The sequence below is a fragment of the Abrus precatorius genome, unplaced genomic scaffold, assembly GCF_003935025.1.
Source record: "Abrus precatorius isolate BTA unplaced genomic scaffold, Abrus_2018 Scaffold5, whole genome shotgun sequence".
In the NCBI taxonomy this organism is placed as follows: Eukaryota; Viridiplantae; Streptophyta; class Magnoliopsida; order Fabales; family Fabaceae; genus Abrus; species Abrus precatorius.
The window spans coordinates 4,444,265-4,471,100 of record NW_020874395.1 but is presented as its reverse complement, the minus strand read 5'-3'; the positions used below and the strand labels follow the sequence as shown (position 1 = coordinate 4,471,100).

Genomic DNA, 26,836 nt, shown 5'->3' with positions numbered 1-26,836 from the left:
ACATGACCCTGTGACTTAAGATAATATTGAATTAAATTATAAGTTAAAAAGTTTACTTTTTATATTTAATATAATTATATAAATTTTGATATAGTATTTCACTTTTTATATTTAATGTATGATTGATATTCTTTTTATATATTGAAACATTATTAATTACTTCATTCATTTATGTTTAAAATTAGTTACTGAACCTTTTTTTATCTTTTTCATAACAGTGGTCATTAAATGAGAGATTGATGTAATGATGTGATAAGTTTGAGTTGGTAACTCTGACAATATGAAATATCAATTATTTTTTATATTTTAAATTATTATTAATTATTTCACTTGTTAATGTTTAAAATTAGTTACTAATTTTGTTTTATTTTTTCATAAGAGTGGCTACGAAATGAGAGGTTGGCGATGATGTGATAAGTGGCTATGAAATGAGAGGTTGGCAACAAGTTTGAGTTATAACTTTTTGATTGTATGAAATACAACCTTTTGAAAGTGTACTTAAAGGGTATATTATAAAAATCTATGTATAGTAAGTTTTTAGTAATAATCACGTTATATTATTAAATACTACAAATTTTAATAAAAATATATTAGTTATTAATTTTTTACCATGTACCGTAAAGCAAAGCATACGTTTGAAAAATGTATGAAATATAATACTTAATATTTATTTTATTTTATTTATGATTATAAAGATTTATTCTTCATGTTTAATGTAATTATATATATATATATATATATAAGTGTGTGTAATTTTTCTAATGTATGTCTAGAAACACGTGTTACAAACAAAATTAAAATTATAAATTTTTAATTAAAAAGTTATTATTTTAAAATCATAAAAAAGAGTAAATGCATATTTTTTACGGTAATTTAAACAATTTAATAAGATATTTTTAATGTTTTTTAACATATACTCTTAGCACAACATTAGAAAAATTGTAATAGACTAGTATATAATACAATTAATACAACATTTGATCTTATTTATTATGATAATTTTTCTTTTTATATCCGTATTTATTGTAAAATTTGTCAATAAAATACTCACCTATTACTTAAATACATTCATTCATTTAATATATTATATCAATTTAATAATTTAATATTTTAGATATTTTTAGAATAAAGTATAAATTTATAATGTAGAACTCTTTTTTATTAGTCTTAACAAATTAAACACATCTTTTTACAAAAAGGACAAAAAAAAAAAGTTAATGTGACAAAGTCAAAATACTTACATTATAATTAGTCATAGTTTTAAAAATTATTTGACTTATTAAAAAAATGATAAAATAAATCACATAAATATAAATGACAGTATGTTAAATAAATGTATTTTGAGCATTCTTGACGTAGTATTATTCAAAGTACAAACCGTTCCATGGATGTCTAGGAAATTTCAAAGTTTCGGAGAAAGTGAAGAAAAGATTGGAGCATAAACCAAGACAAAGAAGTTGCTATATTCTCTAGAAAGTTGAAAACCAAGACAAACATGTTGATACCATGCACATAATAAACTCTTTAAAATCCAGCAAAGAAAACCAATGACCACAAACCCACCTTCCCATAACACAACTCAACTCAACCCTCTCTCTCACAACACACTCTCACCCTTGCATTTGCCATGAAAACAATGAACTCCAACAAGCTTCAAAGGTTGCATTGCACCGTGAAGAACTATGAATGGGGTCGACCGTGCCATGAGTCCCTCGTTGCAAGACTCTATGCATTGAATTGTGGGTCTCATATGGTTGATGAAGATGAGCCTTATGCTGAGTTTTGGATGGGAACACATGTGTCTGCACCCTCATTCCTTGTCTTGGATGGCTCAGAACAAAGAGTTACTCTTAAGTCTTGGCTTCTGGAGAATCCTAACTTGCTTGGACAAAAGGTCCTTCAGAAGTGGGGGGTTGATCTCCCTTTCTTGTTTAAGGTATGATACTATGATATCATCATATTGTGGTTTGATTCATCATTCTCTTACTCAAAAAGTTTTACCAATGTTTTACAATTTAATAGAAAGATATAATGAGAAGAGAGAGCACTCATATATAATAAGATGAATGATGTGATCAAATTAATTTCAGTCCTTAAAGACTTAATTTAAGTGTATATTTATAATATTATGATATCAACACTATTTGGTTTGAGTAATGATACTCTTATAAAAAATTATAATTTTTTTTATAAGTTAAGAGATAGATAGAAAGGAAAGGAGAGAAGTGAGAAAAAAAAAACATAGGTAATGTAAAGGAGATACAAAGAAACAAAATGAGTTGTTCAACTTCTATAAAAAATTATTATACGTGTATTATTACTCATTCAACTTTTGGTGCTTGCAGGAGTTAGAAATATAATATAAAAAATGTTTGTCTTTTGAAGTTTTATAACATTTAAGTTTTAGCGATGATATTCATGACATGGTATTGTAATTTCTATGACAAAGTGATTTAATGATTTAAAGTTGAAATTCTTATCACCTTTGTTTTTTTTAAAAGAATATTTGAAGTTAATTTTTTAAAGTTATATGGATCATTTTATTGGTTTGTTAAATATTTTAGTCACTCAATCAATCTCTCAAACATTTGAATTATCTATGTATCAGTGTTTTGCAGATTCTATCATTAAATTTGTGCTTCAGCCAATGAAAATATATTATCTCTAGTCCTTTGCTAGATTGGTATTTTATAATTTTCTCTCTTGAAGATTTATAACAAATTTTGTTAGTTTAATTATAGATAAATAATTCCTTATTGTTTAAAAATTTCCTTAAAATCCCAAGAGAAATAAACAATTATTTTGTTAAAAAATAGTTGGACTAAAAATGCACTTAATTAGTTTGCTACCAAATGATACTTAAAATTTGTTTTTTGAGATAGTTGGTACATGGTAGTTGATCTCTCAAGCAAATATACTCAAGACTCTAGATTGAGTTTTGTGATTTTTTTTAATTATTCAATTTATTTATTTATTTATTGTATTAAGGTGCTATCAGTGGACAAGGCCTTGTCTATACAAGCTCACCCTGATAAAAAGCTGGCCAAAGCCTTGCATAAACTGCACCCAAATGTTTATAAAGATGGCAATCACAAACCCGAGATGGCTCTTGCTGTCACACAATTTGAGGCTTTATGCGGCTTTGTCACTCTTAAGGTACTCTATGTTGTTGAATTTTTTGTTTATATTTCTTTTCACCATTGCTTGCACTGTTTTATTTTGGGAAAAAATAATTAAGAAAAGATTGGGTCTCAGAGTGCTTTTTTCTTTCATTATTGTTTGAAAATAAAATAATACAATGAAAAGAGTACACAAATGAAATTTATGTTTATTTTTCTGCAGTGTAAATGTGTGATGTAAAAATAACTCTTCTTTATTAAGGAATTTATACTTTTTATTAACTTGTATACAAGTCTTCAATTTTTTTCCAAAGAAACTTTGTGTTGTCTTTCTAATTTAAAGTCTTCATTGTGTTTGGTGTTCAAACTTTTTTCTATTAACTTTTAATTAGTTTGGTATTTAAGCAATTTAGGTGATTGGAAAAGAACTATCCACTTGTTGGGCACAATTCCATAATATTTTATGTGACTGAAACATTTTGTTTTGACTTACTTTCTGTTAATGGGTCCAACAAGTAAATGCAACCTTGATGGCTGACCAAACAATTAAGAAGTAAAGTAAGAACTTCAAATAAAAAGAAAGAATAATAACCATTTGTGTAATAAATAAACATACATAGTGTTTTTTTTTTAATGGCTAATTTTTTTAAAAGTATGATTATTGGAATTATTTATTAATTATAATAAGAATTTTATTTAATATAATCACATATTACTTAAACAAAGTTCTAATTTTTATTAATAAAGAATACCAATAACATATGAAAAAGTATACTTATATTTTGTTTTTTTTAACAGTTCTTAAAATCGAAGCTTGATGCCTTTTTATGATAAATGATGGATCTTAACTATTTCACGTGACCCTTTTCAGCATTCATCTTTAAGGGATGTTTGATTTAGAGTTTTTTTTTAAATTATAGAAATATTATTTTTTACTTATTTAAAAATAAAATAAAAATAAAGTGATGATTTATAATTGAAATAAAAATAAGAATAAAATGAAGATGTATAATAATTAAAGTAAAAAACAAAATAAAAGTCTGAAACCAATTAGTTTGGTGTTACAAGTATTCTCATCGTGTGTTGAGATAAAGATAAGCATTGAGGAAATTATGTTATATTATTGTAATACTTACTTTTTGTTAATTTTTTAAATTATTCTTTCTTATTATTAATTTTATTAAAGTTTGAATCAGAAAAAATTAGCTATACAAAATAATTTAAAATATCCTAGGCCAATTAGAAAAATGACTGAAATACTTCTTCAACTTAGATAATATTTTTTTGTTAAATTATTTTTAAGAATGAGTTAATCCCAAATTTCAAATATAGCCTTGGAGTTTGTTTAATTTTGTTGTTATAGATCTACATATGTTCAATTTTACAAATTTTACACACTAAATGTGCCAAGGCTTTCCCTCACTCATCTTTATACTCACAGAAAAAAGCTTTTCCGCGCTCTCTTCTCTCAATGCATTTGGATATTTGGCACTTTGCAAAGAGTGAAAATGAAGTATAAGAAAAGGACATGAGACAAATATATTTTTACTATGTTAAAATGTCTCACATTAATTAATAATGTGACCCGAATATTATTTATAAGGTTTGAATAATTCTGTTCTTATGAGCTAACTTTTGGAAGGAGGTGATACTTAATTTTTAATAAACTGTTATTAGCAAGTTAACAATTTGTAATGATTTTATTCAGGAGCTCAAGGTGGTGCTTACAATTCCTGAGGTTATGGAACTTGTTGGTGCTGAAAATGTTAACTTGATGTTACAAATCACTGATCAGGGTGGTGAAGAGAAGGTTAAACCTCTTTTGCAGACTCTATTCACTGATCTCATCTCAGCAAGTAAGGAGAGAGTAATTGGTGCAGTAAACAGATTGAGAAGTCGTCTGCAAAAGGAAAGTCAGGTTGGTTGATAACTTGTTGCTTTATGTTATGTTTGAAAAGTATAACAATGCACTCTTTTTGTGTTTTTTAATGTAATTTTTAGCATGATTCTGAATAACAAAATTATTTATTGATTTTTTAAAATAATACAACCAGTTAGCAGAATACTTTAATTTGTTTAAGTTTTGCTCCTTTTCTCGCCCTGAATTATTTGAATATTATATATATTATTTCTATATATATGAAACAAATGTTGTCCAAATATATATATGACATCTTTTTATGAGGGATCAGTCTTAAAAAATATGCGGGTATAGTCGTTTTTTATGTCTAAGATCCTCGACATATGGAAGCTACAATGTTACATTAGTTATAATCTAGTGAACTTATTTAAGGAGATAAACTCTCCAATGCCTATTTTATCCAATCATAAGATTGAAACCCAACTATTGCTAAAGGGAAATAAACTATACTCCTTTTTAATTGGACTAACAATGTGTAGTATTTTTTGTCTTATAATAATTCTGGTCAACAGCTATAAATACTACTTACTTTACATTATTTTCTTATCTCATTCTTCTGTTGCCTCTATTTTTTTCAAATTGTTTGCTACATATAGCATATTGTAGCAAGTTTAATATGAAACTGGGATCATATTTCAGAATTCAGATGCATTAATCTCTTCGAGTTGCTATGAAATAATAATTCATGTAGTGTCTTTTTATCTTATGTTAACATATAAGTGTTGACAATGTGATTAATAAATTCTATAATATCCTCATTCTGCATCATTAGTTAAGGGAGTTAACAGATAAGGAGCAATTGGTACTGCGGTTGGAAAAACAGTATCCATTTGATGTTGGTGTCATAGCAGCTTTCTTTCTTAACCATGTAAGACTCACTCCAGGTGAAGCCTTGTTCCTTTGTGCAAATGAACCACATGCATATATTTGTGGTGACTGCATTGAATGCATGGCAACTTCGGATAATGTTGTGAGAGCTGGCCTCACTCCTAAACAAAGAGATGTACAAACTCTTTGTTCAATGCTCACATACAAACAGGTAAATGATAAATCAAATGTCTGTTATTTTTTTTATTTTAATCTCTTTATTTTAAACATGATTTAGTCCATATTGTTATCAAATGATTACATGACTAATTCAAATATTATCACAAGTAAAATTTTGTTTAATACATTGCTTTTACATTAAGATATATCAACGAGAGAGACTAAAACTAACAATTTTATAAAATATAAGAAATAAAAAAAATTATAGGGAATAAATTAAAAATTTACTGTAAAATGCATGTTTCTGTGGTTAAATTTCTTTCTTTCTCCTTTTAACAATGGATAGAATAGAGTAGGGTACAAAATTTCAATATAGTTTTGCAAATAGAACAATACAGCTAGAAGTACTTGATTATAATAAATAAACTTTGTAAAGAGGTGAAAGACAAATGTTTTCACCAATTCTGCTATGATTGTTTTTGAAGGGGAAAATTGTGGCACGAAGGAAAATGTTTTATGAACATCAAAATAGGGCAACAAAAAGTTGTCCTTCTAATTTTGAGATATACTTTTAAAAAACATGTATACAAATAAAATAAAAAGAATAAGGGATAAAGATAATTGCATAGATATTAAATTTTTTTATGTTCTAATAATAATAGAACTAGTGGTGTGAATAACCAAGACTACATACTTGATATCATTTTTTTTATATGATTTCAAATTTCATATATTTGTTTACTCTTGCAGGGTTCTCCTGAGATTCTGCATGGAGTTCCTATAAATCCATATGTAAATAGATACATTCCACCATTTGAGGAATTTGAGATTGATTGGTGTGTTCTTCCTCAAGGGGCAAAAGCAGTGTTCCCAGCAGTTCCAGGTCCTTCCATCTATTTGGTCACACAAGGGGAAGGAATGATGAATACAGAATCACCAAAAAGATATCCAATCATTGAAGGGAATGTTCTCTTTGTGGCAGCCAACACTGAGATTACTGTTAATAGTACATTTGCATCTGAGTTGCATTTGTATAGGACAGGGGTTAACAGCAGATTCTTCCAAGCTTCCTAAGGTAATTCTAATTATGTGCTTTTTAAGAGCCAATTTAGTAATTATGTGTTTGGCAATTTTAGATCCAAGCGAGCGTTGATAGTTCTAACATGTTTGGCAAATTTCAGTAAAATCAACTGGGCACCACAAACTATGGTTTTTAATAGAAGTTATATTTTGTTGCTTTTGCTGTGAAAAAAATTTCAGTTGCATGTTGCATTGACAAAATATCCTCATAATTAATATTATTTGGATAGTATCTTGCATAAGTTTTATTTACAATCACACATCCAAGGACCTTTGATTGGCAAGAAAAGGAAAGTTAAATAGGACAAAAAATATTATTCTCTGTTTAAGAGTGACCATGAAACAATAAAAAAAAAGTGAATAAATCATTAAAAAAAACTACTCAATAAATTAAAGAATAATAGTTTATTCTACAGTTATTACTACAATAAAAATATTCAAATTATTTTTCACTATTCAAAATTTCATCATTTTTTAAAGTGAAATTTTTACTTTTGTTATCATTTTACTGCCACCACTATTATAATAATTATCGTAACCATTTCTATCATCAAAACTACAATTTTCAGGTTATCATTATTACTACTAGTTTCCAGTACAATTTATGTTGTTTTGTCCAATACTTATATATATATATATATATATCTATCAAATCTCATGAATCACAAATTCAAACAATAGAAGAACGAAAAAAATGTATTATGACACAAGTAGTTCTACTACATTATTCTCCTTGTGTAGTTCTTTAATATGTATCAAACACATACTTAAAAATATCTTTTATCAACATTCTCGATTTAAACAACAGTAATTCTATCAAGAACACTTGATGGTGAGGTTTGCAATGCAGATTTTCTATGGAGCTCGACATTAGTTATTTGGGATGCAGGAGGAGTTATGTTTGTAACAGTGCAAGGAGAAGCAAGGCTGTGTTTGGATCGCTAATTGTTTCATTTGGGTGTTTGAAAAATAAGGATTAGTAGTTTTTTTACGAGGGAATAGCTTGCACTGTGTATTTGCTACTATACCTGTCTTTTTCCTATTCATCATAAGTGTATTTCGATATTTGAAACAAGAAATTAATTTAATCCGATCTAATTAAAGAGTTTGGATTGGATTGGATAATATACGATTTTTATTTAATTTATTATAAAAATAAATAAATTATTTTATCATTTTATCTTCACTAATTTTAAAATAAAGATATTGTTTATATAAAATATACTTAAATAATCATGAAAATAATAAAATGTGTTTCTAAGAAATAATAATGTGGTATAAATTTAAGAATAAAATCATGAAAAACAGTTAAGTATTATAATTTTATTAATTAATATACAGTCTTAAGAGTATGAGTAAGATGTTAATTTTATAAACAAAATTATATATATATATATATATATATATATATATATATATATATCAATTTGAATTAGATTGATTTTAAAAATGCGATTCAAATCTAATCCAATTTAATAAAAAAAAATTGATTTTTGCAATTTCTGGTTTGTTCAATTTTTAATTAATTCGGTTTTTAATTTTTCAGTTTAAATTTTTTACAATTTGCATTAGATTGAATCGTAATTGTTTTTTACAATGGCAATCACAAAATTAATTTCATCATATCACTCACAAAAACTACAATTGTTGACAAAACTACAAGTTATTAAACAAAGGACCATTTTACAAATAAAAAAAATTTATTAATGATGTAGAATAAAGATCATGTTACTACAGAGTAACTCTAAACAAGAGCTAACCTACTTCATATTTTTTTTATAAACATTAAATTTCATTAATCCAATTTTAAGTAAGATTATATATTATTGTTAACGATATAGATAAAATTTTAGAAAAATTAAATATTTATAAATATATAATTTTATAATTAATATTTATTTGTATTTAAAAAAATGTATATTAGACATCAAAAAGTTATTCAATGAAGTATTCATTTTTCATTTATTTGATTTTTTTTTTATAAATTTGACCTATTTAAATAAACTTTTAATTCATGATTGAATTGACAAAATTTAATATTCATAAAAAAGTTATTAAATAGAGTAATTATAACAAGAATTATTGCTAGAGAAATTTGAGTTAATATATCCACCTATTATATATTCTAACTAATCCTCCTAATACTCTATAAAATAAGAACCAATTAACATTGTAAATAAATTTAATATATAAAAAATATTCAATTCTTTCTTCATTTACTAGGTAGAAAAATTTGTAAGAAATATGTCGCAGGAAGACATAGAATTATTTCCAAAAATGGGTTTGACTATTGAAACTTGAAAGTAATAAAGATGTGTGTCCAAATTAATTTGAACCACATGTTTTCAAACGTTTTTTTATTGGAAAGTGTTGATTCTCCAACTTTAAAATAAACACATTTAGTGGACAACACAAAGGTAGTGCAGCAAACAGAGCCATGGTTCAATATTAACCCAATAGAATCCAATTTAAGCTCAAGCCCGCGTAAAGTACACTCTAAATGCTTTCTATAGCCACAGAAAATACTCTTGTAATAATTTTAATGTCATCAAGGTGAAGAAGCATCAAACAAAATTCCAGAAGTCAAAATTTTGGATATTGTTAAACAAAATATGTAATTCTAACAGACAAATCTGCATGAAAAAAATACTCCATTTAACCAAGAAGCATTCAGGCTTCTGTCATAGGATACTCAAATACTACATCCTTTCCAGTAAGCTTCCTGTAAACTCCAGAAAAAGTCTCCAGCTTGTACTCGGTGTTATTGCGCTCCTTAGGGTCCAAGAAAACCTTAAATTGATACATTGTCAAAAAGAAACAATTTATAAGTTATTGGGGGGAAAAATATTTGAACTAACATCACATTCACAAGCAGTTACCTTGATGATTTTTGACCCATCAATTCGATATCTGACCCGTTTACCAACAATCTCTGCAGGATGCACAACATCCTCCAGCATGGCATCATGGACAGCAGTCAAAGTGCGGGTTCGGGGACGCTGAACAGCAGAGCCTTTCTTTGGTGGCCGCAAGATCCTTCTTGTGGCAACCAAGACAACATCCTGTCATTTGGCACAATCTTCAGTTAACACAATTTGGTGATCCACGAAATTTTGGGTATTAGAGTAAAAAAAAGAAAGCTAGAGACCAATTAATTTCGTATCAAGTTGCTTTCCAGTAAAATACAACCTTCCCACTAAACTTCTTCTCCAATTCTCTGACAAGTCGAAGATGAATCTTGCGGAACGCCTTCCTCAATCTGTAAGGCACGTAGATGACTACAGCCTTGCGATTCCCAGCCACATCCATTTGACTGCATGAAATAAGTTGCCATCAGGAATAGAAAAGTTTCTATGACCAAACATGCATCATTTGATTCTTTACAACATCCTTACATTGCTTGATTAATATAGAGATCTTTCAAGTCACTTTTCAGATCCTGGTTGGTATTCTCTAAGTCAAACAAGTACTGCACAGCCATCAAATTACAGAGTTTCAATAAAAAGGATAGTCTTCAATTCATGAAAAAGATTTATCCTCAAGAAACAGAAAAGACAATAACCTGTGCTACTGTCTCCTCAAATTCAGTAGGCTCAGCATCCTTATCCTTGTGAATTTTCTTCCTCGAAGTGTACATTTTGATCAATCTGTTTCATGAGATAACAGCCACTATCATAACCTTATAAAAATAAGAATCAAAGTCATACAGTTTCCCACCTCCCACCTCCCAATTCCCTCTTTTTTTTTTTTGTTAATTCTCACTTCCCAAGCTAACATGCAAGATATCAACATGATCAAATCTAAAAATTGAACAATATACAACTTTTAAAAAATCATACATATTGTATTAATCTCGACTGATATTAGTTCCCATTATATATCACATTATTCGAAGAATGATGTAAGAAAAATGTTCAGGTTCTTAATTTGAATAAAAAATAGTTAACTGAAATCAATTCAAATAAAAAAAATCAAATTTAAAGAAAAAGAAAGAAACATTTTGAAGGGATATTGGGACGATTAAGGAAAGGAAAACTAAACAATATAGAGAATTAGGCAAATGGGGGTTGCATCATAATTGTTGGTGAAATTCAGAAGCAAATGCACAACAATGTTAAGCGAGGGGAAATTGAAGTAAGAGTCGTAGGTTAATACCAAATGGAGAGTGTGTAACCCTTCTGCTTCTGCTTCAGCCAGAGAGAGAGAGAGAGAGAGAGAGAGAGAGAGAGGAGGCGCATACGGGGTTTTTATAAGGATAACGAATAACGATTAGGGTTCATGTTGCCCTAATTTTGGACGGTAGCGCGTAATGTTAAGTCTACTCTCTGTAATTTTTTCAAAAAATAAAATAAAATTGTGAAATTATAATTTTTAAGAATAAATTATAAAAATAATTTTTTTTGCCACATACAATAGAGGGCTTAAAAGCCCAAAACAAAGCAAACAAATTATCTAATTATTCTGGAAAATTGTATATCATATACATCCTTATTTGAATAAATAAGCACATAAGCTAACTTCTCTGAACATATGATAAATTCTAAAAATGTTATAAATGTGTATAAGAAACTTTATATCTCCAACTAAAAGATACTTTTTCTCTTCTGCATCATATTGGATTGGTTAACTAGCTATTTTAGAGTCTATTTTAAATATATAAATCCTCACCTTTTCACTTTATATATCTATTCACTTTAAGAAGGGTTAAATCTCTTTATATTAACAATCTATTATAAAAAATTAATATGTCTTTATAAATTTTTTTTCTAATACAAACATGAGTGACTTCCTAAATGATCACGTAATTTTTTAATAAAATATGATAATTATACTTTCCATTTTACTATTATCATAAAAAAAAAACATTCCTATCAAATACATCTCATACACACACATATATATATATATATACTTACATTAATTTTAGTGTATATAGATTATTACAATATATTTTTTGTCTATATAAATGTCAAATTTAATTTTAGTAATCTATTTTTTATTTTTATCTTCATATAATTGAAATATGTTTAAAATATTTAATATTAGCACTTACTAATCACATATTGACTTAGAACAATCATTAGTCAACATGGTTAAATACAAATAATAAGAGAAATAATGAATTTTGAAATTTAAAATTTAGGAGAAATAAAACTAAAAATAGAAAATTAAATATAGTAATATTTACAAAAAAAAAAAAGCATGACAATCAATATTGTAAATGAGACTCTATTATTTGAAAAATAGATCATTAATCAAGCTACTTTAATTTCTCATGTGTACTTCTTAAGATTAAATTTAACAAAATTATAAATAAATTACTTTCTTATGGTGTAACAAATTTTTTTATCTACATATTTATTAATTTCGTTTTATTTTTTTTAAAAATAATTGCTTGGATTTTCATTATTACGGCTAATAAATTTTTATATTTTTCATAAATACCTATTTTATATTTATAAAAATAATGTTAATTTATGTTTCTATTTTTTGAATTTTAAGTTTACTTTTAAAAGTCTTATTCTTTAAATTTATGATTATTAATATATGTTGATTATTGATATTTATTTTATTTTTTTCATGATAAAAATATCATTTTAAATAATTTAATTTTATTGAATCTTCATCATTTAATGCATATTATTCATAATAGCAGAGTCAAGTCAAATTTTTCAAAAAATAAATTATTTAAAATAAATTTAATATATATATAATTATTTGTAAAATATAAATTTTATTTTTTAATTATTAAATTATATGCATATTTCTTATAAAATAAAATATTTGTACAGTTGCCATACTAGTTGAAGTAAAAACGGTTTTACATCATGGTTTAGTTATTTTTCATTGAATTATAAAAGAAATTGATGGTTTTTTTTTGTCGTGGGCCCAATTTTTTCATTGGGCCCATAGCTATGAGCCCGAAAGGCAAAGAACTGAAACTGGAGGAAGCAAGGAAACTCAGGACCCTGACCGTGAACACGAAGAAACCAGCCATGTGAGCTTCGCTTACTTCGATTTGAATCTTCACACTCTTCACTCTTTTCCAGGTGCTTCTCACAATGATGGCTCCGAACCGAGTCTCAGAGGATCGAGCCTCTCCACCTCATCACTTGAGGTAATCTCAATTCTTTTTCTCGAATATTTTAGTCATAAATAATTCTAGGTATGCCTAATTTTAGGGCCATGTTTCAAATTAAGGGAAATTTTTTAGAAGATCTTTGAACCAACGGTTTAATTTTGTATATTTATTAAGCTGTTTATTTCCTGTTTCCATTGGGACTGTACCAATGCTTTTTCTGTTTCCTTGAAGGTGTAATCGTAATGTTTTAGTTATTTTAAGAACTGGGTTGCAGCTACTGGTTCACTTTTTGGATTATTATTCTAAGCAATACTTACTCTGATGTTTAGTATTTATTTGTTTAGAGGGAAAATTTTAAGTTAATGTAAGGGCAATACTAACCGTTGCAATATTTTAAGTTCAACCCAGTGGCATGTATGCTAGAGATGTAATATATAATCATTTGCATGTTGTCATAATCTTTTGGGATAATTGATTCGTGACATGCTGTTAGAGCCTTTTGACCAAGTGGTCTAGAGTTCAATGCTTGCTCTTTCTGTTATTCTAATAAAAAGTTGAATTTCAGCAATTGAATCCTAAAATCCTATCACACTCCAACGCCCCAGTGCGGCAGTGCCTACACGGGTTGGCTGGTTACTGTTACTAGTCTCGGGCAAACATCGCAATGCCAGCGTTAGCACTTGCGCTGCTTGTTTGCAGCTGGAGATATGATAGAAGTCTCTGAGACCAAGTGATAAGAAAAAAACTTTGAGAGAATCATACCACAAAACCTAGCTGTTTTAGTTGGAAAGCCCTAGGCCTTATAAACCCCTTATTAGAATCCCATATTTCCCATGTAGGACTCAAGTCTCATACCTTGCAATTGGATTCTAACAATGGGCCTATGCATTAGTTGCGCTTCAAGCCCAAAGGTTTGGCCTCTTGTGTGAGGGACATATTAGAGATGTAATATAAAACTATTCATGTGTTTTCACCCTAGAGGTTAAACATTTGGGATAGTTGGTTTTGACAACATGTATGGTTATAGTGTTCACATGCTGCAGCATTATGGCTTTAGTGGTCATACATTAAGAATTTGTCAGCTTTTTCATGTTCTTTTGTACAGTATTGATTAGTGATTGATTGCCTATATTCTGAGAGTTTTGTAGAAGAGGTTTGTGTAATTGAAGGTTTTTTTTTTTTTTTTTTATTCTTATAGTGCTGATTATATTTTTCCCTTTGTAGACATACACCCTTGCAGATAATTCATATTGTTGCCAATTTCATGAGGATATGGTCAATATACTCCATGTACCGCTACTTATCCCAGACAGGAGCTTCAGTTGTTCTTTTTCTTTTTGCCTGCCTGGCCCCAGCATCCATTCTATTTTTGGTTTTGCAAAAGCCTTGGAAGGGCAGGCCACTTTCTAATACACAGGTAAATTTAAATTGTATTTTCTGCAGTGAAATGCTAAGGTAGTAGCATCAAATTCAATGTAAAAGTTATCATGACATGCACATGCCTTAGTAACCCCAATTGTTTTTTTCAGGTTGTGCCTTCTATAATAAATGGTTGTATAACGGCACTATATCTGGTCTTGTGGGGAAAGGGACTGAAATCATGTGGACCAGTTAGGTTGGTTTTTGTATCCTTGGAAAAAGTTTCAGTTGATAGCTTTAACATGTCAAGTGCTTAGTCTTAATATTTAAATGGCTTCAAGTTATGTGGCATCGTGGCTGATGCTCATGTCATGTACTCATGTAGATCTAGATAACTAATTTTCAAGGTTCAATTGAATCATTGATGTTATCCACCACCATTATATAGCCATTTCTGATCATTTTAGGATTGATGTATTGAGTGGTGCTTTGATTTGAATGAGAATTTTTTTCCTATTGGTGCATAAACTTAATGCATTTATTGTTTTTCTTATTAATTTAGAGCAATATTGGGTGAGTATTCTGGTGCTGTCCTTGGAGTTCTGTCTGCTGTGTTATACGGTAGGAGAAGCCATATATGGAAAAAGGTAAACCTTTCAGATATTCATGTTTGTTAAATATATATAAATGATGCCATGGAACCATGTGCTTGAATTGAATTAAATACCCATCCTACTTGAATTGTTTTGCCATGCCCAATGAAGATTTCATTTTTCTTTCCCCTCTATTCAAGCTCTTCCAGACATACAGTTATATGGATTCTTGAGTTTTTTCATGTTTCTAGTTGTATCTAGTCTTAGCCTGCGTTGGAGCATTTGCTATCCCGCCCTAGTTGTACTTTCCTCCTTTCTCTCTGATGCAACAACCAAGCCTTATCTCACTAGCAGAAGAAAAACAAGTTCTATAAAAAATGTATAAAATTATTAAAACCTTCTCTTTTTATAAAATGATGAACAACTAAATTTATGTCCAGGTTATATATGATATATGAAATGATGCAATGTGCCTTGCTTGCTGTTTTGGTATGATCGTAATATGATTTTAGGATCTTCTCTAATTTGATGGATACTTTCTTATTTTGAACCAGATAGGTGGTCTAATTGCCATGTTGGCTTCTTTATACTTGCTATCTGAAGGATGGGCCACAGCAACATATTCTCCTTTCTATATCCTCATTCAGACCGTGTTATTTTTTTTTCCCTTAAGTTGACTAAATTTACTGCTAAAACATCTTTTGCCCCATTAGTCCTTTTCTTGTTTGTCAAGTCTTTCATCCTTCATCTTTTCTGTAAGGTTGTAAACTTAACCAGAATTTACCATGGGAAGATAGAGATAATTCTGAGGCTCAGACAGAACCAGTTTTGGGCATGAAGCAAATGTTAGTTCCTATTTTTGCTGGTATCTTATCAGCTCTCAGGAGAGTGCTTGCTAGGCGCATTTCAATCAAGGTGGTAGCATTCTTGTAATTTGCCATTAGTACTTTCTTTTTGGTGTGAGGTGCTTTGTGTGTATCCTAATGTCTATCTTTCCATGTTTTATGTTTTCAGAATCAACTTAAAAGGCGACTCCATGCTTTAACTATTGCTTCTGCAACGTGTTTTATGTTTCCTATTGCCATGTGGGACATGATCATAGTGAGTTCTGTAATGCTATTTTCTTTTTAATGACTATAACTCTATATCAGGGTAACGTTTGTCTATATGGAATTCCTCTTATATTGTTTTCTGGTTTTAGCTTGGTCAACGTTTGACATTTTTGGTCCTTCAGGGATCACCTTCTGACAGCAATGGAAAGTTGCCATTCTCTGCTTGGGCATTCTTTAGCACTATTCTCTTTGGGAATATTGTGATATTCTATGCTGACAGTATTGCAGAGGAGAGGTATGCTACAATAATCTTGCCATATGTAATGGCTTAGTAACACGAACATGCTTATGCATTTTAGCAATTGAGTTGCTTGTGCTCTTTAGATTATTGGACAAGGTTGTATATTGTGACTATAAACTAATTGTGGTTGTGAAACTACTGAAAATCATACTTTTATTTTTTGTTGTAGATTGCACATGGTTTTCTCCTCACCAAGGCATTTAGCCGTAGCTGGTGCCTGCATCATTGTAATGGAGATTGTGTACAAGATGGATTTTTCTCTTACGGGCTTCATGATTTGCTGCTTAATATTGGGTTTTGGTATGTTTAGTAGTTATATTTGAATACTGAATATTCTTTTTAAATTTTATTTTTCATGGATTGTTTGTAGAACTGAAGTTTCTGTTAATTCATTGTCCTTCCTTTCCAATTTTTTTCATTAGGTTTTCAATTCAATTAGTGGCAAATATGTTAAAAACAACTACTTAAGTACACTATCTAGTTATCAAATTCATTAAATAGTATGATGTAATTTATAGTTTTTTGTTTCTAGTTCTCTCACTTTTACTAGTAAAACTCCTTGATGATGCAAAGTGCTAATAACACATATATGACCTAACTCTGTTTTTGAGTTTTGACCACTCTTTGATATGCCGTCCATGACTGTTTTAAGAGTGTTTCAATCTCTGACTTGCAGATAGGTCCAGCAGCCCTGCTGCATTCTTAGGTTTTCTCTTTCTATTTTCTTCAGTTTGTTTATTCTTGTTTTAGAGGATACCTTATCCATTCCTTCATTGTACTTATTCTGTCTCTCTTTAATAACTTTTTTTTTCTACGGAAACTAAAATTTAATGACAAATTTAGTACATGCCAGTTTTCACAAAATGCTTTTCCTAGAAAGTTGTTCATTCAAAAAGAAAAGAGTGAAGTCATATAAAAGAAAGTATAATAGTTGGCTTTCTACAGTCTATATATGTGGTTTCGTCACCTGGATTTTTCTAACAGAATTCATTTTCTGGAGAAGAAAAGAATCTGTTTTAAACTTAGTTTATCTTGAAGCAATGCATTTTTAATTCTTGAACTTCACTAGTTACTTATTGCCTTTTCTTTTCTGCAAGAACTTGATTTTTAAATAGTCTAAAAAATTTTAAGTAACTTCCATTAACTACAATTTCCTATCTCAGAATTTAATTTGTATTTTGGAGACACCAAAGATACTGAATCAAGGCTTTCTTGTTTTTTTTTCTCCTTTAGTAATTAATCTTAAATGCTCAATATAACGGAATTATGTAGGTATATATGAAGCAACTTCATTGGAGCGCAATAGAAAAGATTCTATCCGAAATTCAGATTTATCAAATGGAGAATTTGACGATCAAATCCAGATGTCACCACTACCTACTTGAAGTATGTGCATTTCATTACCAACTTGAAGTATGGGTATTTTATTCTCAACTTGTTTGTATGAAATGTGAATTTATTGCCAATTGTTTATTCAATGCGAGTGTGTGGGTATCTATTCCTTTCTATCCTGTACTTCTGCTTAGTTCAATTTATAGGTGTCGAGATCTAATTGCACTTTTCAGCAATATTTTTAGGATGAGTATCAATATTGTACTGCTGCCTTATACTACTGCCTTGTGATTCTCACATATGGCGAGACTGATTGCCAGGTTTTGCAATGTCCATTGAATATTCATTGTAAGCAATAATATACAAACATTTTAAAACATATAGTATAGAGGTATAAATTACAAAGCAATATTAAAATGTGAAAGAGCACAACAAATATGCACCTTTTTGGATCGATTTGCAATTATAAATAATTGCACACAGATGGGAAATTGTTATTGTGGGAGAGGGAGAATGATAGGTATGCTTTCTTATAAGAAGCCTGCACATGAGCTTAAGATATCTAGTGATAAGAATCTCATCTGTTTTAGCTGTGTTTTATTTATATAGAATTCATTATTAATCCTTTACAGCGAATGCTGGGTGTGCACTAAACTTTTTTGCTGGTTTGACAGTTACTAAATTTTGGTCATAACATGCAATCCGTGCTGTTATGTGGTGCATTTCATCGAAGGGTGTAATACTAGTGCTCGTGTTCTTAAGTAGGTTTCTTAGGCACAACGGTTGATTTAGATAAGATTAGGTGATTAGCTTCTATTGTCTTTTAAAAGAGGTTTCTCTAAAAGATATACTGTGAGATTGAGCTGCTTCCCATGATGTTTCCTTTTTTCTTTTATTTTTCCCTTTTCGTTTTGGGGAATGGATGATCCCCATATTTCTAGTTTCTTCTCTCCATCATAGTGTATTGCTTCTTTTAAGGGAAAAATGACAGCAAACAAAACCAGCTTTTGATAATTAGCCCAAAAATGTTACTACCTCCGGTCGTATCTATAAGAAACAAATACCTAATTCACTAAAACAAATAAAAAGTAGTTACATGTCATAAATTTATACTCTATTCCAAAAATACCCATAGTATTAATTGATGTTTTACATATTAAATGAATGAATGTGTCCACTTATATGAGTAAAAGGTGAGTACCTCAGTAACACAAATCTCACAATCAATAAGGATATAAAAGTAATTCAGAAATTAATGCATTTGAAAATAGATCTCTTTCTTATTAATTAAGACTAAGAAAATATTGATGGTTGTTTTTTATAAATAGGACCAGAGGTATTATTATTTAACTTCCCATCGCAATTGCAATAGTTGATGTGGAGATAGTTTACTTTCTTCCTTGGCTAGTAATTATTCAGTGTCAATATTATTAGTTGATGTGGAGATAGTTTGCTTTGACGATTTAGGGCTGCTTTATACCCACTGAATAATGTGGGATATGGAGAATTCTGTCACATTGTGGTTGGTTTGCTAATCAATTTGAAACGAGGTTAAAACTTTTCCTAGATTGAATTCACAATTTATTGCTAATGAATTGCCATGTTGGAAGTGTTGAAGGAACAAGTTGCGCAAATGTGGTATGAAATGGATTCTTCATATACAAACTGAGCATATTCCTTAATATGTTAAAAATTGTGATGAAAAACATGTCCAGGAAAATGAAAATTAGAAAACATTGCATAGATGAAACACACTTATAATGGTAGTTGTTGTTCAGGATCACAATTAGTTTTATTTCATCAGGGGCTTGCAAAAAGGTTTATTATGTTCCCTTGTAGTACTAACTATTGGAATTTAAACGTCGTCAACACTATCTTTTTGCCTCTAATATTCTTGTAGGGTAAGTAGATGCAATCACTTGTTTTCCCGTAACCTTGGCAAACATTGTTGCTTAGCTCAATAACAAACCTGCATGACTTGAAATTAACTATACTTTTATCAAGACATGGTAGTTGTGGATAATGTAACCTTTATATTCTGAGAATTTTGGAAACAGCTCTAGTGCAATTTTGGTGACATAAAAGAGAAGGAAAGATATTGAAAGCTTTGTATAGGATTAATAAATGATAAATAATAATTTGAACAGTTTACTGTCCATCTTTAACTTGAGAGTGGGGAGATGAAGTGAATAATCTTAATAATGCTGGTTGTTTTTATCTGAAGGAGAATTTTGTTTGTTTGTGTTCATTTTTTCAGGCTGTGTGAGAACACATAGGATGGATTCTGTGGACCCATAAACCTCTTGCTATGTCTTGAGTTGCACTTTGTCACTGGCAATTTCATTTTGTGCACTAGTTACTGACAAGCTGTTACCCACTGTGAAGATGTGTTATCCTCCACTTCTGAGAAGTTCCAGCATCTAGATTGTTATCCACCAGATTCTTGATGATTGATCTGATCTTTTTGGGAGGTTGAAGTGCACTTTTAATCTACAAAGTTCAATATTTTACTTCCTACAAGATCATTGTTAGTCTGGCAGTTCATTGTGTAGTTTGGGAGAAATTTTCTGTCACAAGAAAAAAAAATCATTATTAGGGCTCCTGGTAGTAGTTCTTTGATTCTTGTTGTAATTGAACCTCCCATATGACTACACATTTAATGAAATTATTGAATATGCCAAACTGTTTGGTTATTCTTTGCATACCCCCCCCCCCCCCCTCTCTCTTTCCCTCCCCCTTTTTTTGAGATGGACCAGGCTGGAAGTGTATACTTCCACTTGTGCTGCCAGCAAACTGCCATATATATTAGTATGGTCACCAAACAAAAATGAATACGGTCACCGAACAAAATAAACACAACCCAAGATGGGTCTCCTTCGATGTATAACCTTAAATTATCACTCTAATTTGCAAGCTAGTTATTATATTTATTTCTCACTAACAGTGAGTAAACTTTTTCTCTCTCACACACCTGAGCTTGACCCAGTATTCAGTGTAGACCAAGGAATTATCACATTCATTCAGTAGACAGTAGTTAGAGAACTGGTGTTTAACTAGCATGCTACTATCCATTCATCGTGCCAACTCAACGCCTAACACTGCCCTATAGTTAAGCAATAGATATGATGACAGAAGCCCTTAATCGAACTTTAATCATTTTGGCCGAGAGTTTCACCATAATTAGCACCAGTAAGAATCGGTTTTGGTAGTTTTTTCAATAAATATTTATAGGAAAATAAACTAAAAAGGAGGTCAAATGAAAATAACTTTTTTAGGTTAGAATCAATTTATGCATATCAGGTTATAGTGGAATTAGATGAGGGAACTTACGAAAAAAGTTTAAGCACATGATTTATTTTTAACTTATGCCTTTGGATACACCACCTTTATTATGCTTGAAAGGTATTTTGTGTGTTACGGGTTAAGGTACATTTTGCCATATACTAGATATGTGGCCTTTTTAATTGTTTATCCAGCCACATTTTACAGCGATTCTATGAGCACATCACAATTATTTCCAACATGGTAAACCTTTTCTCATTTCAAACTACCAAAATACTTGAATACGAAAAAACACAATGGGATTTTCCAAAAATCTTTTCATTTTTTCATATGACAAAAGAATAGTAAGGAAAGACACAATTCTACTATTTGAGCCAACCTTAATTGTCATGTTTTTATATATTTAGTTTGAACAAAAAAACACTTAATTTTCAACCTAGTGGTAAGCTCATTCCCATTTCAAAATACAGTTTGCGATGCTAATATGGCTTAACAACTGGTCTGAGCAAAATTTTGGAGACAAAATAAGCTTAGATGATTTATTTTGATCACATGGTTATATGCATCATGGTATCTAGATATATATAGCATGTATTCGAAAACACGTTAAAAAAACTTGCAAACGTAAATCCAACGCAAAACCAAACATGCTAGGAATGTCCTTGAGGATTCTGGTGCTGCCAATTAACAAAAACATGTCTAGTTATCAAAGGTTGGTTGAAAATTATTGCTATGCAACTTAAGGAAAAAGAGTCAAAACATTCAGTCACAAATTATTTATAATATAATGTTCTCTTTGAGAAAAAAAAATTCCAATGACAACTATAAGTAACTTTAACTCAGACGTGAATTTCTGAAATTCTTAAACTTCAAATGAAAATTCTATTTTGGTTCTGTGGGAATGAAAGCAGGTGGATCCTACAAGCCATGCTTGTTTTTTCTTGTGGTTTTAGTCATTGTTTTGGTGATGACATGAGAGAGAATCCCAATGGGGCAAAAGAACAAGCAAAGTGAAATTGAATGCCGAGTCTCAATCTGATTCTCTAGTCCATCTAGAAAAACATGCCTGCATTATACACACAAAAATGTTATAAGATTAACTGAAAATGAGAAAACAGTGAAGAAAAACAAGGAAGGGGAGTGAAGAAAAACTGAGCAAACCTTGCAGCAAAGAGATCAATAACCAAAAGGTGAATCCATGCTGAGGCTAAAGTCATCTCTCTAGAGAACATTTTTCCTATACTAGTCAGCTGCACAAAGGATAAAAGAAGATAGCACAGTAATATATATAATTGTTGTGCAAAGGGAAACTTTACTTTATTGATGAATACACACCTCTGGTAGCAAGTATTCATTTGCGAAAATCAATCCAACAGTCTCAGGGTTCCAAGAAAGGTACAATAAATATGCATACAGAATGCCAAGCACTACATAAGGTACACTACTTTCCATAGACTTTTTAGTCTGCAATTTTGCATTTAAGGAAAATGCATCAGCATACATCCATATTAGCATGTGACAAATATTTTTATGTATGTTATCTATACATGTGAAAAAGGTATTGTAATATTGTCAGTTAAGATCTTTTCCAAATATAGACAAACATACTAGCTCAGATTTTGGAGCTAGAACCATAAGTGTGTAAAATGGAAGAACTGCCGTAGTTCCCAGCGTAAAGGCGCTGCTAGCAAGTTGTGATCCTGACAAGCCTGCAACTTGAAGGTAGAAAAATGAATATAAGGAACTTATGTAGTCGCTACTGGTTATCCACAAGGAAAGAATGTTCAGTGAGGTTAACACGAAGAGTATAAATTAGATGAAAAGAGATTATGATAGTTGAACAGCACAGCACCCTTTGCTATAAACACAAGAACTTGCATTATGTTTTGCATCAAAATAGATAATCCCAACAGTTAAAGGTAATATATTACACATCCAACCAAAATGATAGTAGGAGATTTGACTCTAGTCAATTCCATGGTGCCTGATGGGAGGAAAATGAAAAGATGACAAAATAAGAATTCCATCCTGGCAGATTCAAGACACGAATTACACTGAAGGAACTCATAAGAATAATGTAAGGATTGTCCACAATGCAACTTGGTTTCTTATATACCTTCCAAGATAGTTTTCATCTTGGATTTAATTTTGATCCATTGTGTGTGCAAGATATTTACACTACCAGTTAATCACACTTTCACACTTCTAAGATGAGTTTTGAGTATAGAACTACTTGAAAAGTCAAAATCATTCAATGATATGGTTGATGACAGTGAAAGAGCTTAACATTGATAGTGAATCTAAGTATCCAATACTAGTCCCAGAAACTCCTTACAAGAATTGTTTGTTCTACTGAATGGTAAATCATATCAATTAAACAATAAGGTAGCAATAACTTGCATCAATGGTACTTTCGTACATGAAAGTGATTTTAAAGCGGAGAGACCTATAGCAGAACCTCCAGCCTCTACTCTATAAAACTAGGTGACATGTAACAACATCATCTTTGTGCAAAACCAAAGGTCGAAAAATGTAACTTTATTAGAGTGCTGAAATAGTTTGGATCAGCATCAGACATTTGAATCTTGGTATCATAAAAGTGAGTTTCAAAATAGCAAATATGGCACAAAAAAGGATTACATGAGGCATATACATGACCAGCTTTTTGATAAGGAACCATTCGCATAACTTCTGGTTTCACAACAACTCTTGATCCTCCTATGAAACTCCAATCTCTGACTAAGTTGACTCTACATCTCTGATTAAGTTGACTCTGGTTACAAAGCTCAGGCTCAGCACCATTACTTCGGATAGGGAAAGGAAACTTTTGCCCCTTTCCAATTCTACCATAAGGCTTTATAGTCTGCCCCAAGTGATCAATCTATAAGAAATAGAACCTTCAATTGTAAGCAACCTTCTTGAACCCAAAAATACACACATTCAAAACATCAGAATAAATAAACTCCATGATTGATCTTCATCTTACATTATAATTGAACTTCTAATCACTTCAAAATAACAGATCATGATGCAATGATCAAATGAACAAAGTGCCAAGCAGTTTAAAAAAATGCATGCTTATGTGTGCAACACAATTGCATGAGTTTATAGGTTTGGTGATACAAAGTGCAAACTTTTTGCCATATATAACTCCTTGTTAGTATAACATACCAACATGCCCCCTAGCATATATAACTCCATAGAACGACAAAGATCTATCTCAAAAATCAAAAGGTGCACAAATATCAATTTTAGATCTATCTCAAAAATCAAAAGGTACACAAATATCAATTTTAGTAAAGTCACATTCACTCAAGTTCAAAACTTCCAAGATAAAAATAGAAAAAAAAAATTGGAGATGACAATAAAAGAACTGAGAGGATATTAAACACTGGGAACTATACCTTCAATGCTAATGGAGAATGACAAAAGAAAGAAGTAAAAGCCATGATTGAAGCAAAAATAACTGGGACACTGAATTTTTCATCAACAATGACGACTTCATAAATATATATAATGCACATAAGATAACGGTGACAAGACTTTCCACTTAGAAACAAGGTAGAAAGACAGACCCAAAAGAAGAAGAAAAAAGGGTAAGTGTCCACTAATTGGAAAGTGTTAAGAGTTGTATGGAAGACAGGGCACGTAGCACCAAAAAGTTTGCTAAACAACAGGACAATATTTTATTTTATTACGTCTAAATCATACTCTTTTACAAGAGAGAATTTTATTTGAGCAAAAATAATCACAGCATGCTAGAATAAAATTTTCTAATAAATATTTTTCATACATATATAAAACTCAAACTTGAAACTTTATTTAAAAAAAATAATTAAATATCATTTAAATTAAGAGGAGTGTTAGAATAATACGCTGTGATATATTTTTTATTTTTATGTGATATTTAATAATAATATATACCGAATGAGATTTTTAAAAAAATTACAGAGAACTAAAAAATTGTTAATAATACAGATATAAATGTTCTAAAAATCTTTAAAATACTAAAACTTACTATTGAAAAATTTTCAAAAAATTATAAAAATTTTTGAAGGATCATTTTATTTTATTTTTCATATTCTCCTAATTTTTTAAAAATTTTCATATTTTAGAATTTAATAAATTTTTCTCACAGAAACATTTACAGTTATTTTGACTAAAATTTATTATATTACAAAATATAAAGAAGCATAATTAAATTAAAAAAAAAAATAAGACTCATATAATCTTTAATAAATTTTAATTAATAAATTAAAAATATATATATATAAAAAAGGGTGTAATAAAGTAACATTTATTTTTAATTCAACAACATACGTCTTCGGCTCCACTTTCATCATCTTCTTTGTGTTGCTTTATTTGTGGGTCTTATAATTCAGTTCTTTATTGGATGGTTACGTATCTGAAGTTGACCGACTCAACAAAGTGGGTCATTTTACCAATTATCTGTTTATTTAAATAATAAAAAATTAAAGTTTTTTGATAATTTTTTTTATGATAAAAAAGAAATTAAAGTTTTTAATATTATAAATAACTAAACTTTCATAAATTTACATTTACATGTTTATTGTATTCTCTTATACAAGTTATTTTACAATTCTTTAGTGTCTATGTAAGTTGTTTGGAAAAAGACAAAAGTATATAAGTATGTCATATAAGTTAGGGAGAAGTTGGGACTGGGATTCTCTGCAGTATATTTTTATATAATTTTTTTTTATCTTGTCTCTTTAATTGAGTTTGCTTAGATAATTGAATTATAATTATTTAAAAATAATGTAATTTATGAATTTAAAATGGGGTCTTCATATTATATACTTCAAAATTATAAACAAATAAATTACAATTACTTTTTTGGTCATGATATGAAATTTGTATTTAAGATATAAATGTATATTTTTACTTGTACATAACTACACATAAGCTTGAATGAAGGGTTTGGTAAGTGTGCCTAAGAATAAAAATACATGTGTTTAATAAAAATATAAAACATGATTATTACCTTAATTTAATATCAATTTCATCAAATTACAAAGATTGCCTCTATCATTTATCTATCCCAAAATGTCAATCTTCAATTTTCTTTCAATATCAAAATTAATATACTCAAATATTGTGCATGTTATAAAAATTTTGAATTTTATGAATGAATCAATTTATGATGCTTATGTTAAATTGATATTGTATATTATTAAACACATGAATCAACTAGTGTAAAATTATTCTATTTTAATACTTAGTCTTAACTTTGAATTTCAGTTAATATAATTGTGTTAAATATTTAAAGAGAGAAATTTACCATATATAATAGTCCTACTTCATAAAATATCATTTGTAAATGATATAAATAAAAAAAATTAAAATATACTTTTTCATTGCTTAGTATGCAATATTTATTATATTTGATGATTTATTTCTCTAGTTTAACTAAGTAAAAATAAATTAACATGTAATGTTAATCACATTAAGACAATCTTAAATTTATTTTAGCATTAACATAACGGTAGTTAATTTATTCTAAAGGACTTTAAGGAGGGTCTTAGGATACTAATTAAAAAATAAAAAAAATTATATAAAAAGTACTATACATACTTTATTTAGTATTTTTTTAATTTTAAGATATCATCGTCAACTTTTTTTCCTTTCATTTGACTAAGATAACTTAAATATTGTATTTACATGAAGTAATTTTGTCAGTACTATTGCAATTTCCTAAATATATTAGAAA

The 26,836-nt window shown here is 29.3% G+C and overlaps 3 protein-coding genes and 1 pseudogene across 6 annotated transcripts; 2 read left to right on the top strand and 2 right to left on the bottom strand.

The window, feature by feature from the left end:
- The first annotated feature begins 1,636 nt into the window (after window positions 1–1,636).
- Window positions 1,637–7,101, top strand: LOC113866533 (mannose-6-phosphate isomerase 1-like). Its single transcript, XM_027501361.1, has 5 exons — window positions 1,637–1,936; window positions 2,989–3,156; window positions 4,828–5,037; window positions 5,813–6,079; window positions 6,778–7,101. The coding sequence occupies exons 1-5, from the start codon at window positions 1,637–1,639 to the stop codon at window positions 7,099–7,101; spliced, it is 1,269 nt and encodes a 422-aa protein (XP_027357162.1).
- Window positions 7,102–9,638: 2,537 nt separating this feature from the next.
- Window positions 9,639–11,301, bottom strand: LOC113867497 (40S ribosomal protein S7-like). The gene is made up of 6 exons (XM_027502862.1): window positions 11,263–11,301; window positions 10,670–10,754; window positions 10,503–10,576; window positions 10,297–10,420; window positions 9,987–10,169; window positions 9,639–9,897 (listed from the first exon to the last, which is right to left on the bottom strand). Exons 2-6 carry the CDS (start codon window positions 10,742–10,744, stop codon window positions 9,778–9,780), a joined length of 576 nt encoding a protein of 191 aa, XP_027358663.1. The 5' UTR covers window positions 10,745–10,754; window positions 11,263–11,301; the 3' UTR covers window positions 9,639–9,777.
- A 1,710-nt stretch (window positions 11,302–13,011) lies between these two features.
- Window positions 13,012–20,516, top strand: LOC113867352. Of its 4 annotated transcripts, none has more exons than XM_027502625.1 (11): window positions 13,012–13,225; window positions 14,414–14,606; window positions 14,719–14,804; window positions 15,111–15,195; window positions 15,696–15,774; window positions 15,926–16,056; window positions 16,156–16,242; window positions 16,376–16,488; window positions 16,664–16,794; window positions 17,767–17,907; window positions 20,084–20,503. In XM_027502625.1, exons 1-10 carry the CDS (start codon window positions 13,170–13,172, stop codon window positions 17,877–17,879), a joined length of 1,074 nt encoding a protein of 357 aa, XP_027358426.1. In that variant the 5' UTR covers window positions 13,012–13,169; the 3' UTR covers window positions 17,880–17,907; window positions 20,084–20,503. The 4 variants fall into 4 exon arrangements, with proteins under 4 accessions (XP_027358426.1, XP_027358425.1, XP_027358423.1 ...); XM_027502624.1 differs by having other exon boundaries at window positions 13,053–13,225; window positions 17,767–17,880; window positions 20,084–20,516; XM_027502622.1 differs by having other exon boundaries at window positions 13,072–13,225; window positions 17,767–17,883; window positions 20,089–20,419.
- Window positions 20,197–24,576, bottom strand: LOC113866532 (annotated as a pseudogene).
- Between the last annotated feature and the right edge of the window lie 2,260 nt (window positions 24,577–26,836).

Coding starts and splice junctions, on each gene's coding strand:
- LOC113867352 (XM_027502624.1), top strand. CDS start 13,170: ATGATGGCTCCGAACCGAGTCTCAGAGGATCGAGCCTCTCCACCTCAT. Junction 14,607..14,718: donor GGCCACTTTCTAATACACAG/GTAAATTTAAAT, acceptor TGTTTTTTTCAG/GTTGTGCCTTCTATAATAAA. Junction 16,489..16,663: donor GACAGTATTGCAGAGGAGAG/GTATGCTACAAT, acceptor TTTTTGTTGTAG/ATTGCACATGGTTTTCTCCT.
- LOC113867497 (XM_027502862.1), bottom strand. CDS start 10,744: ATGTACACTTCGAGGAAGAAAATTCACAAGGATAAGGATGCTGAGCCT. Junction 10,421..10,502: donor CTCTATATTAATCAAGCAAT/GTAAGGATGTTG, acceptor TATTTCATGCAG/TCAAATGGATGTGGCTGGGA. Junction 10,170..10,296: donor AGAAGAAGTTTAGTGGGAAG/GTTGTATTTTAC, acceptor GCCAAATGACAG/GATGTTGTCTTGGTTGCCAC.
- LOC113866533 (XM_027501361.1), top strand. CDS start 1,637: ATGAACTCCAACAAGCTTCAAAGGTTGCATTGCACCGTGAAGAACTAT. Junction 1,937..2,988: donor ATCTCCCTTTCTTGTTTAAG/GTATGATACTAT, acceptor TATTGTATTAAG/GTGCTATCAGTGGACAAGGC. Junction 6,080..6,777: donor CAATGCTCACATACAAACAG/GTAAATGATAAA, acceptor TTACTCTTGCAG/GGTTCTCCTGAGATTCTGCA.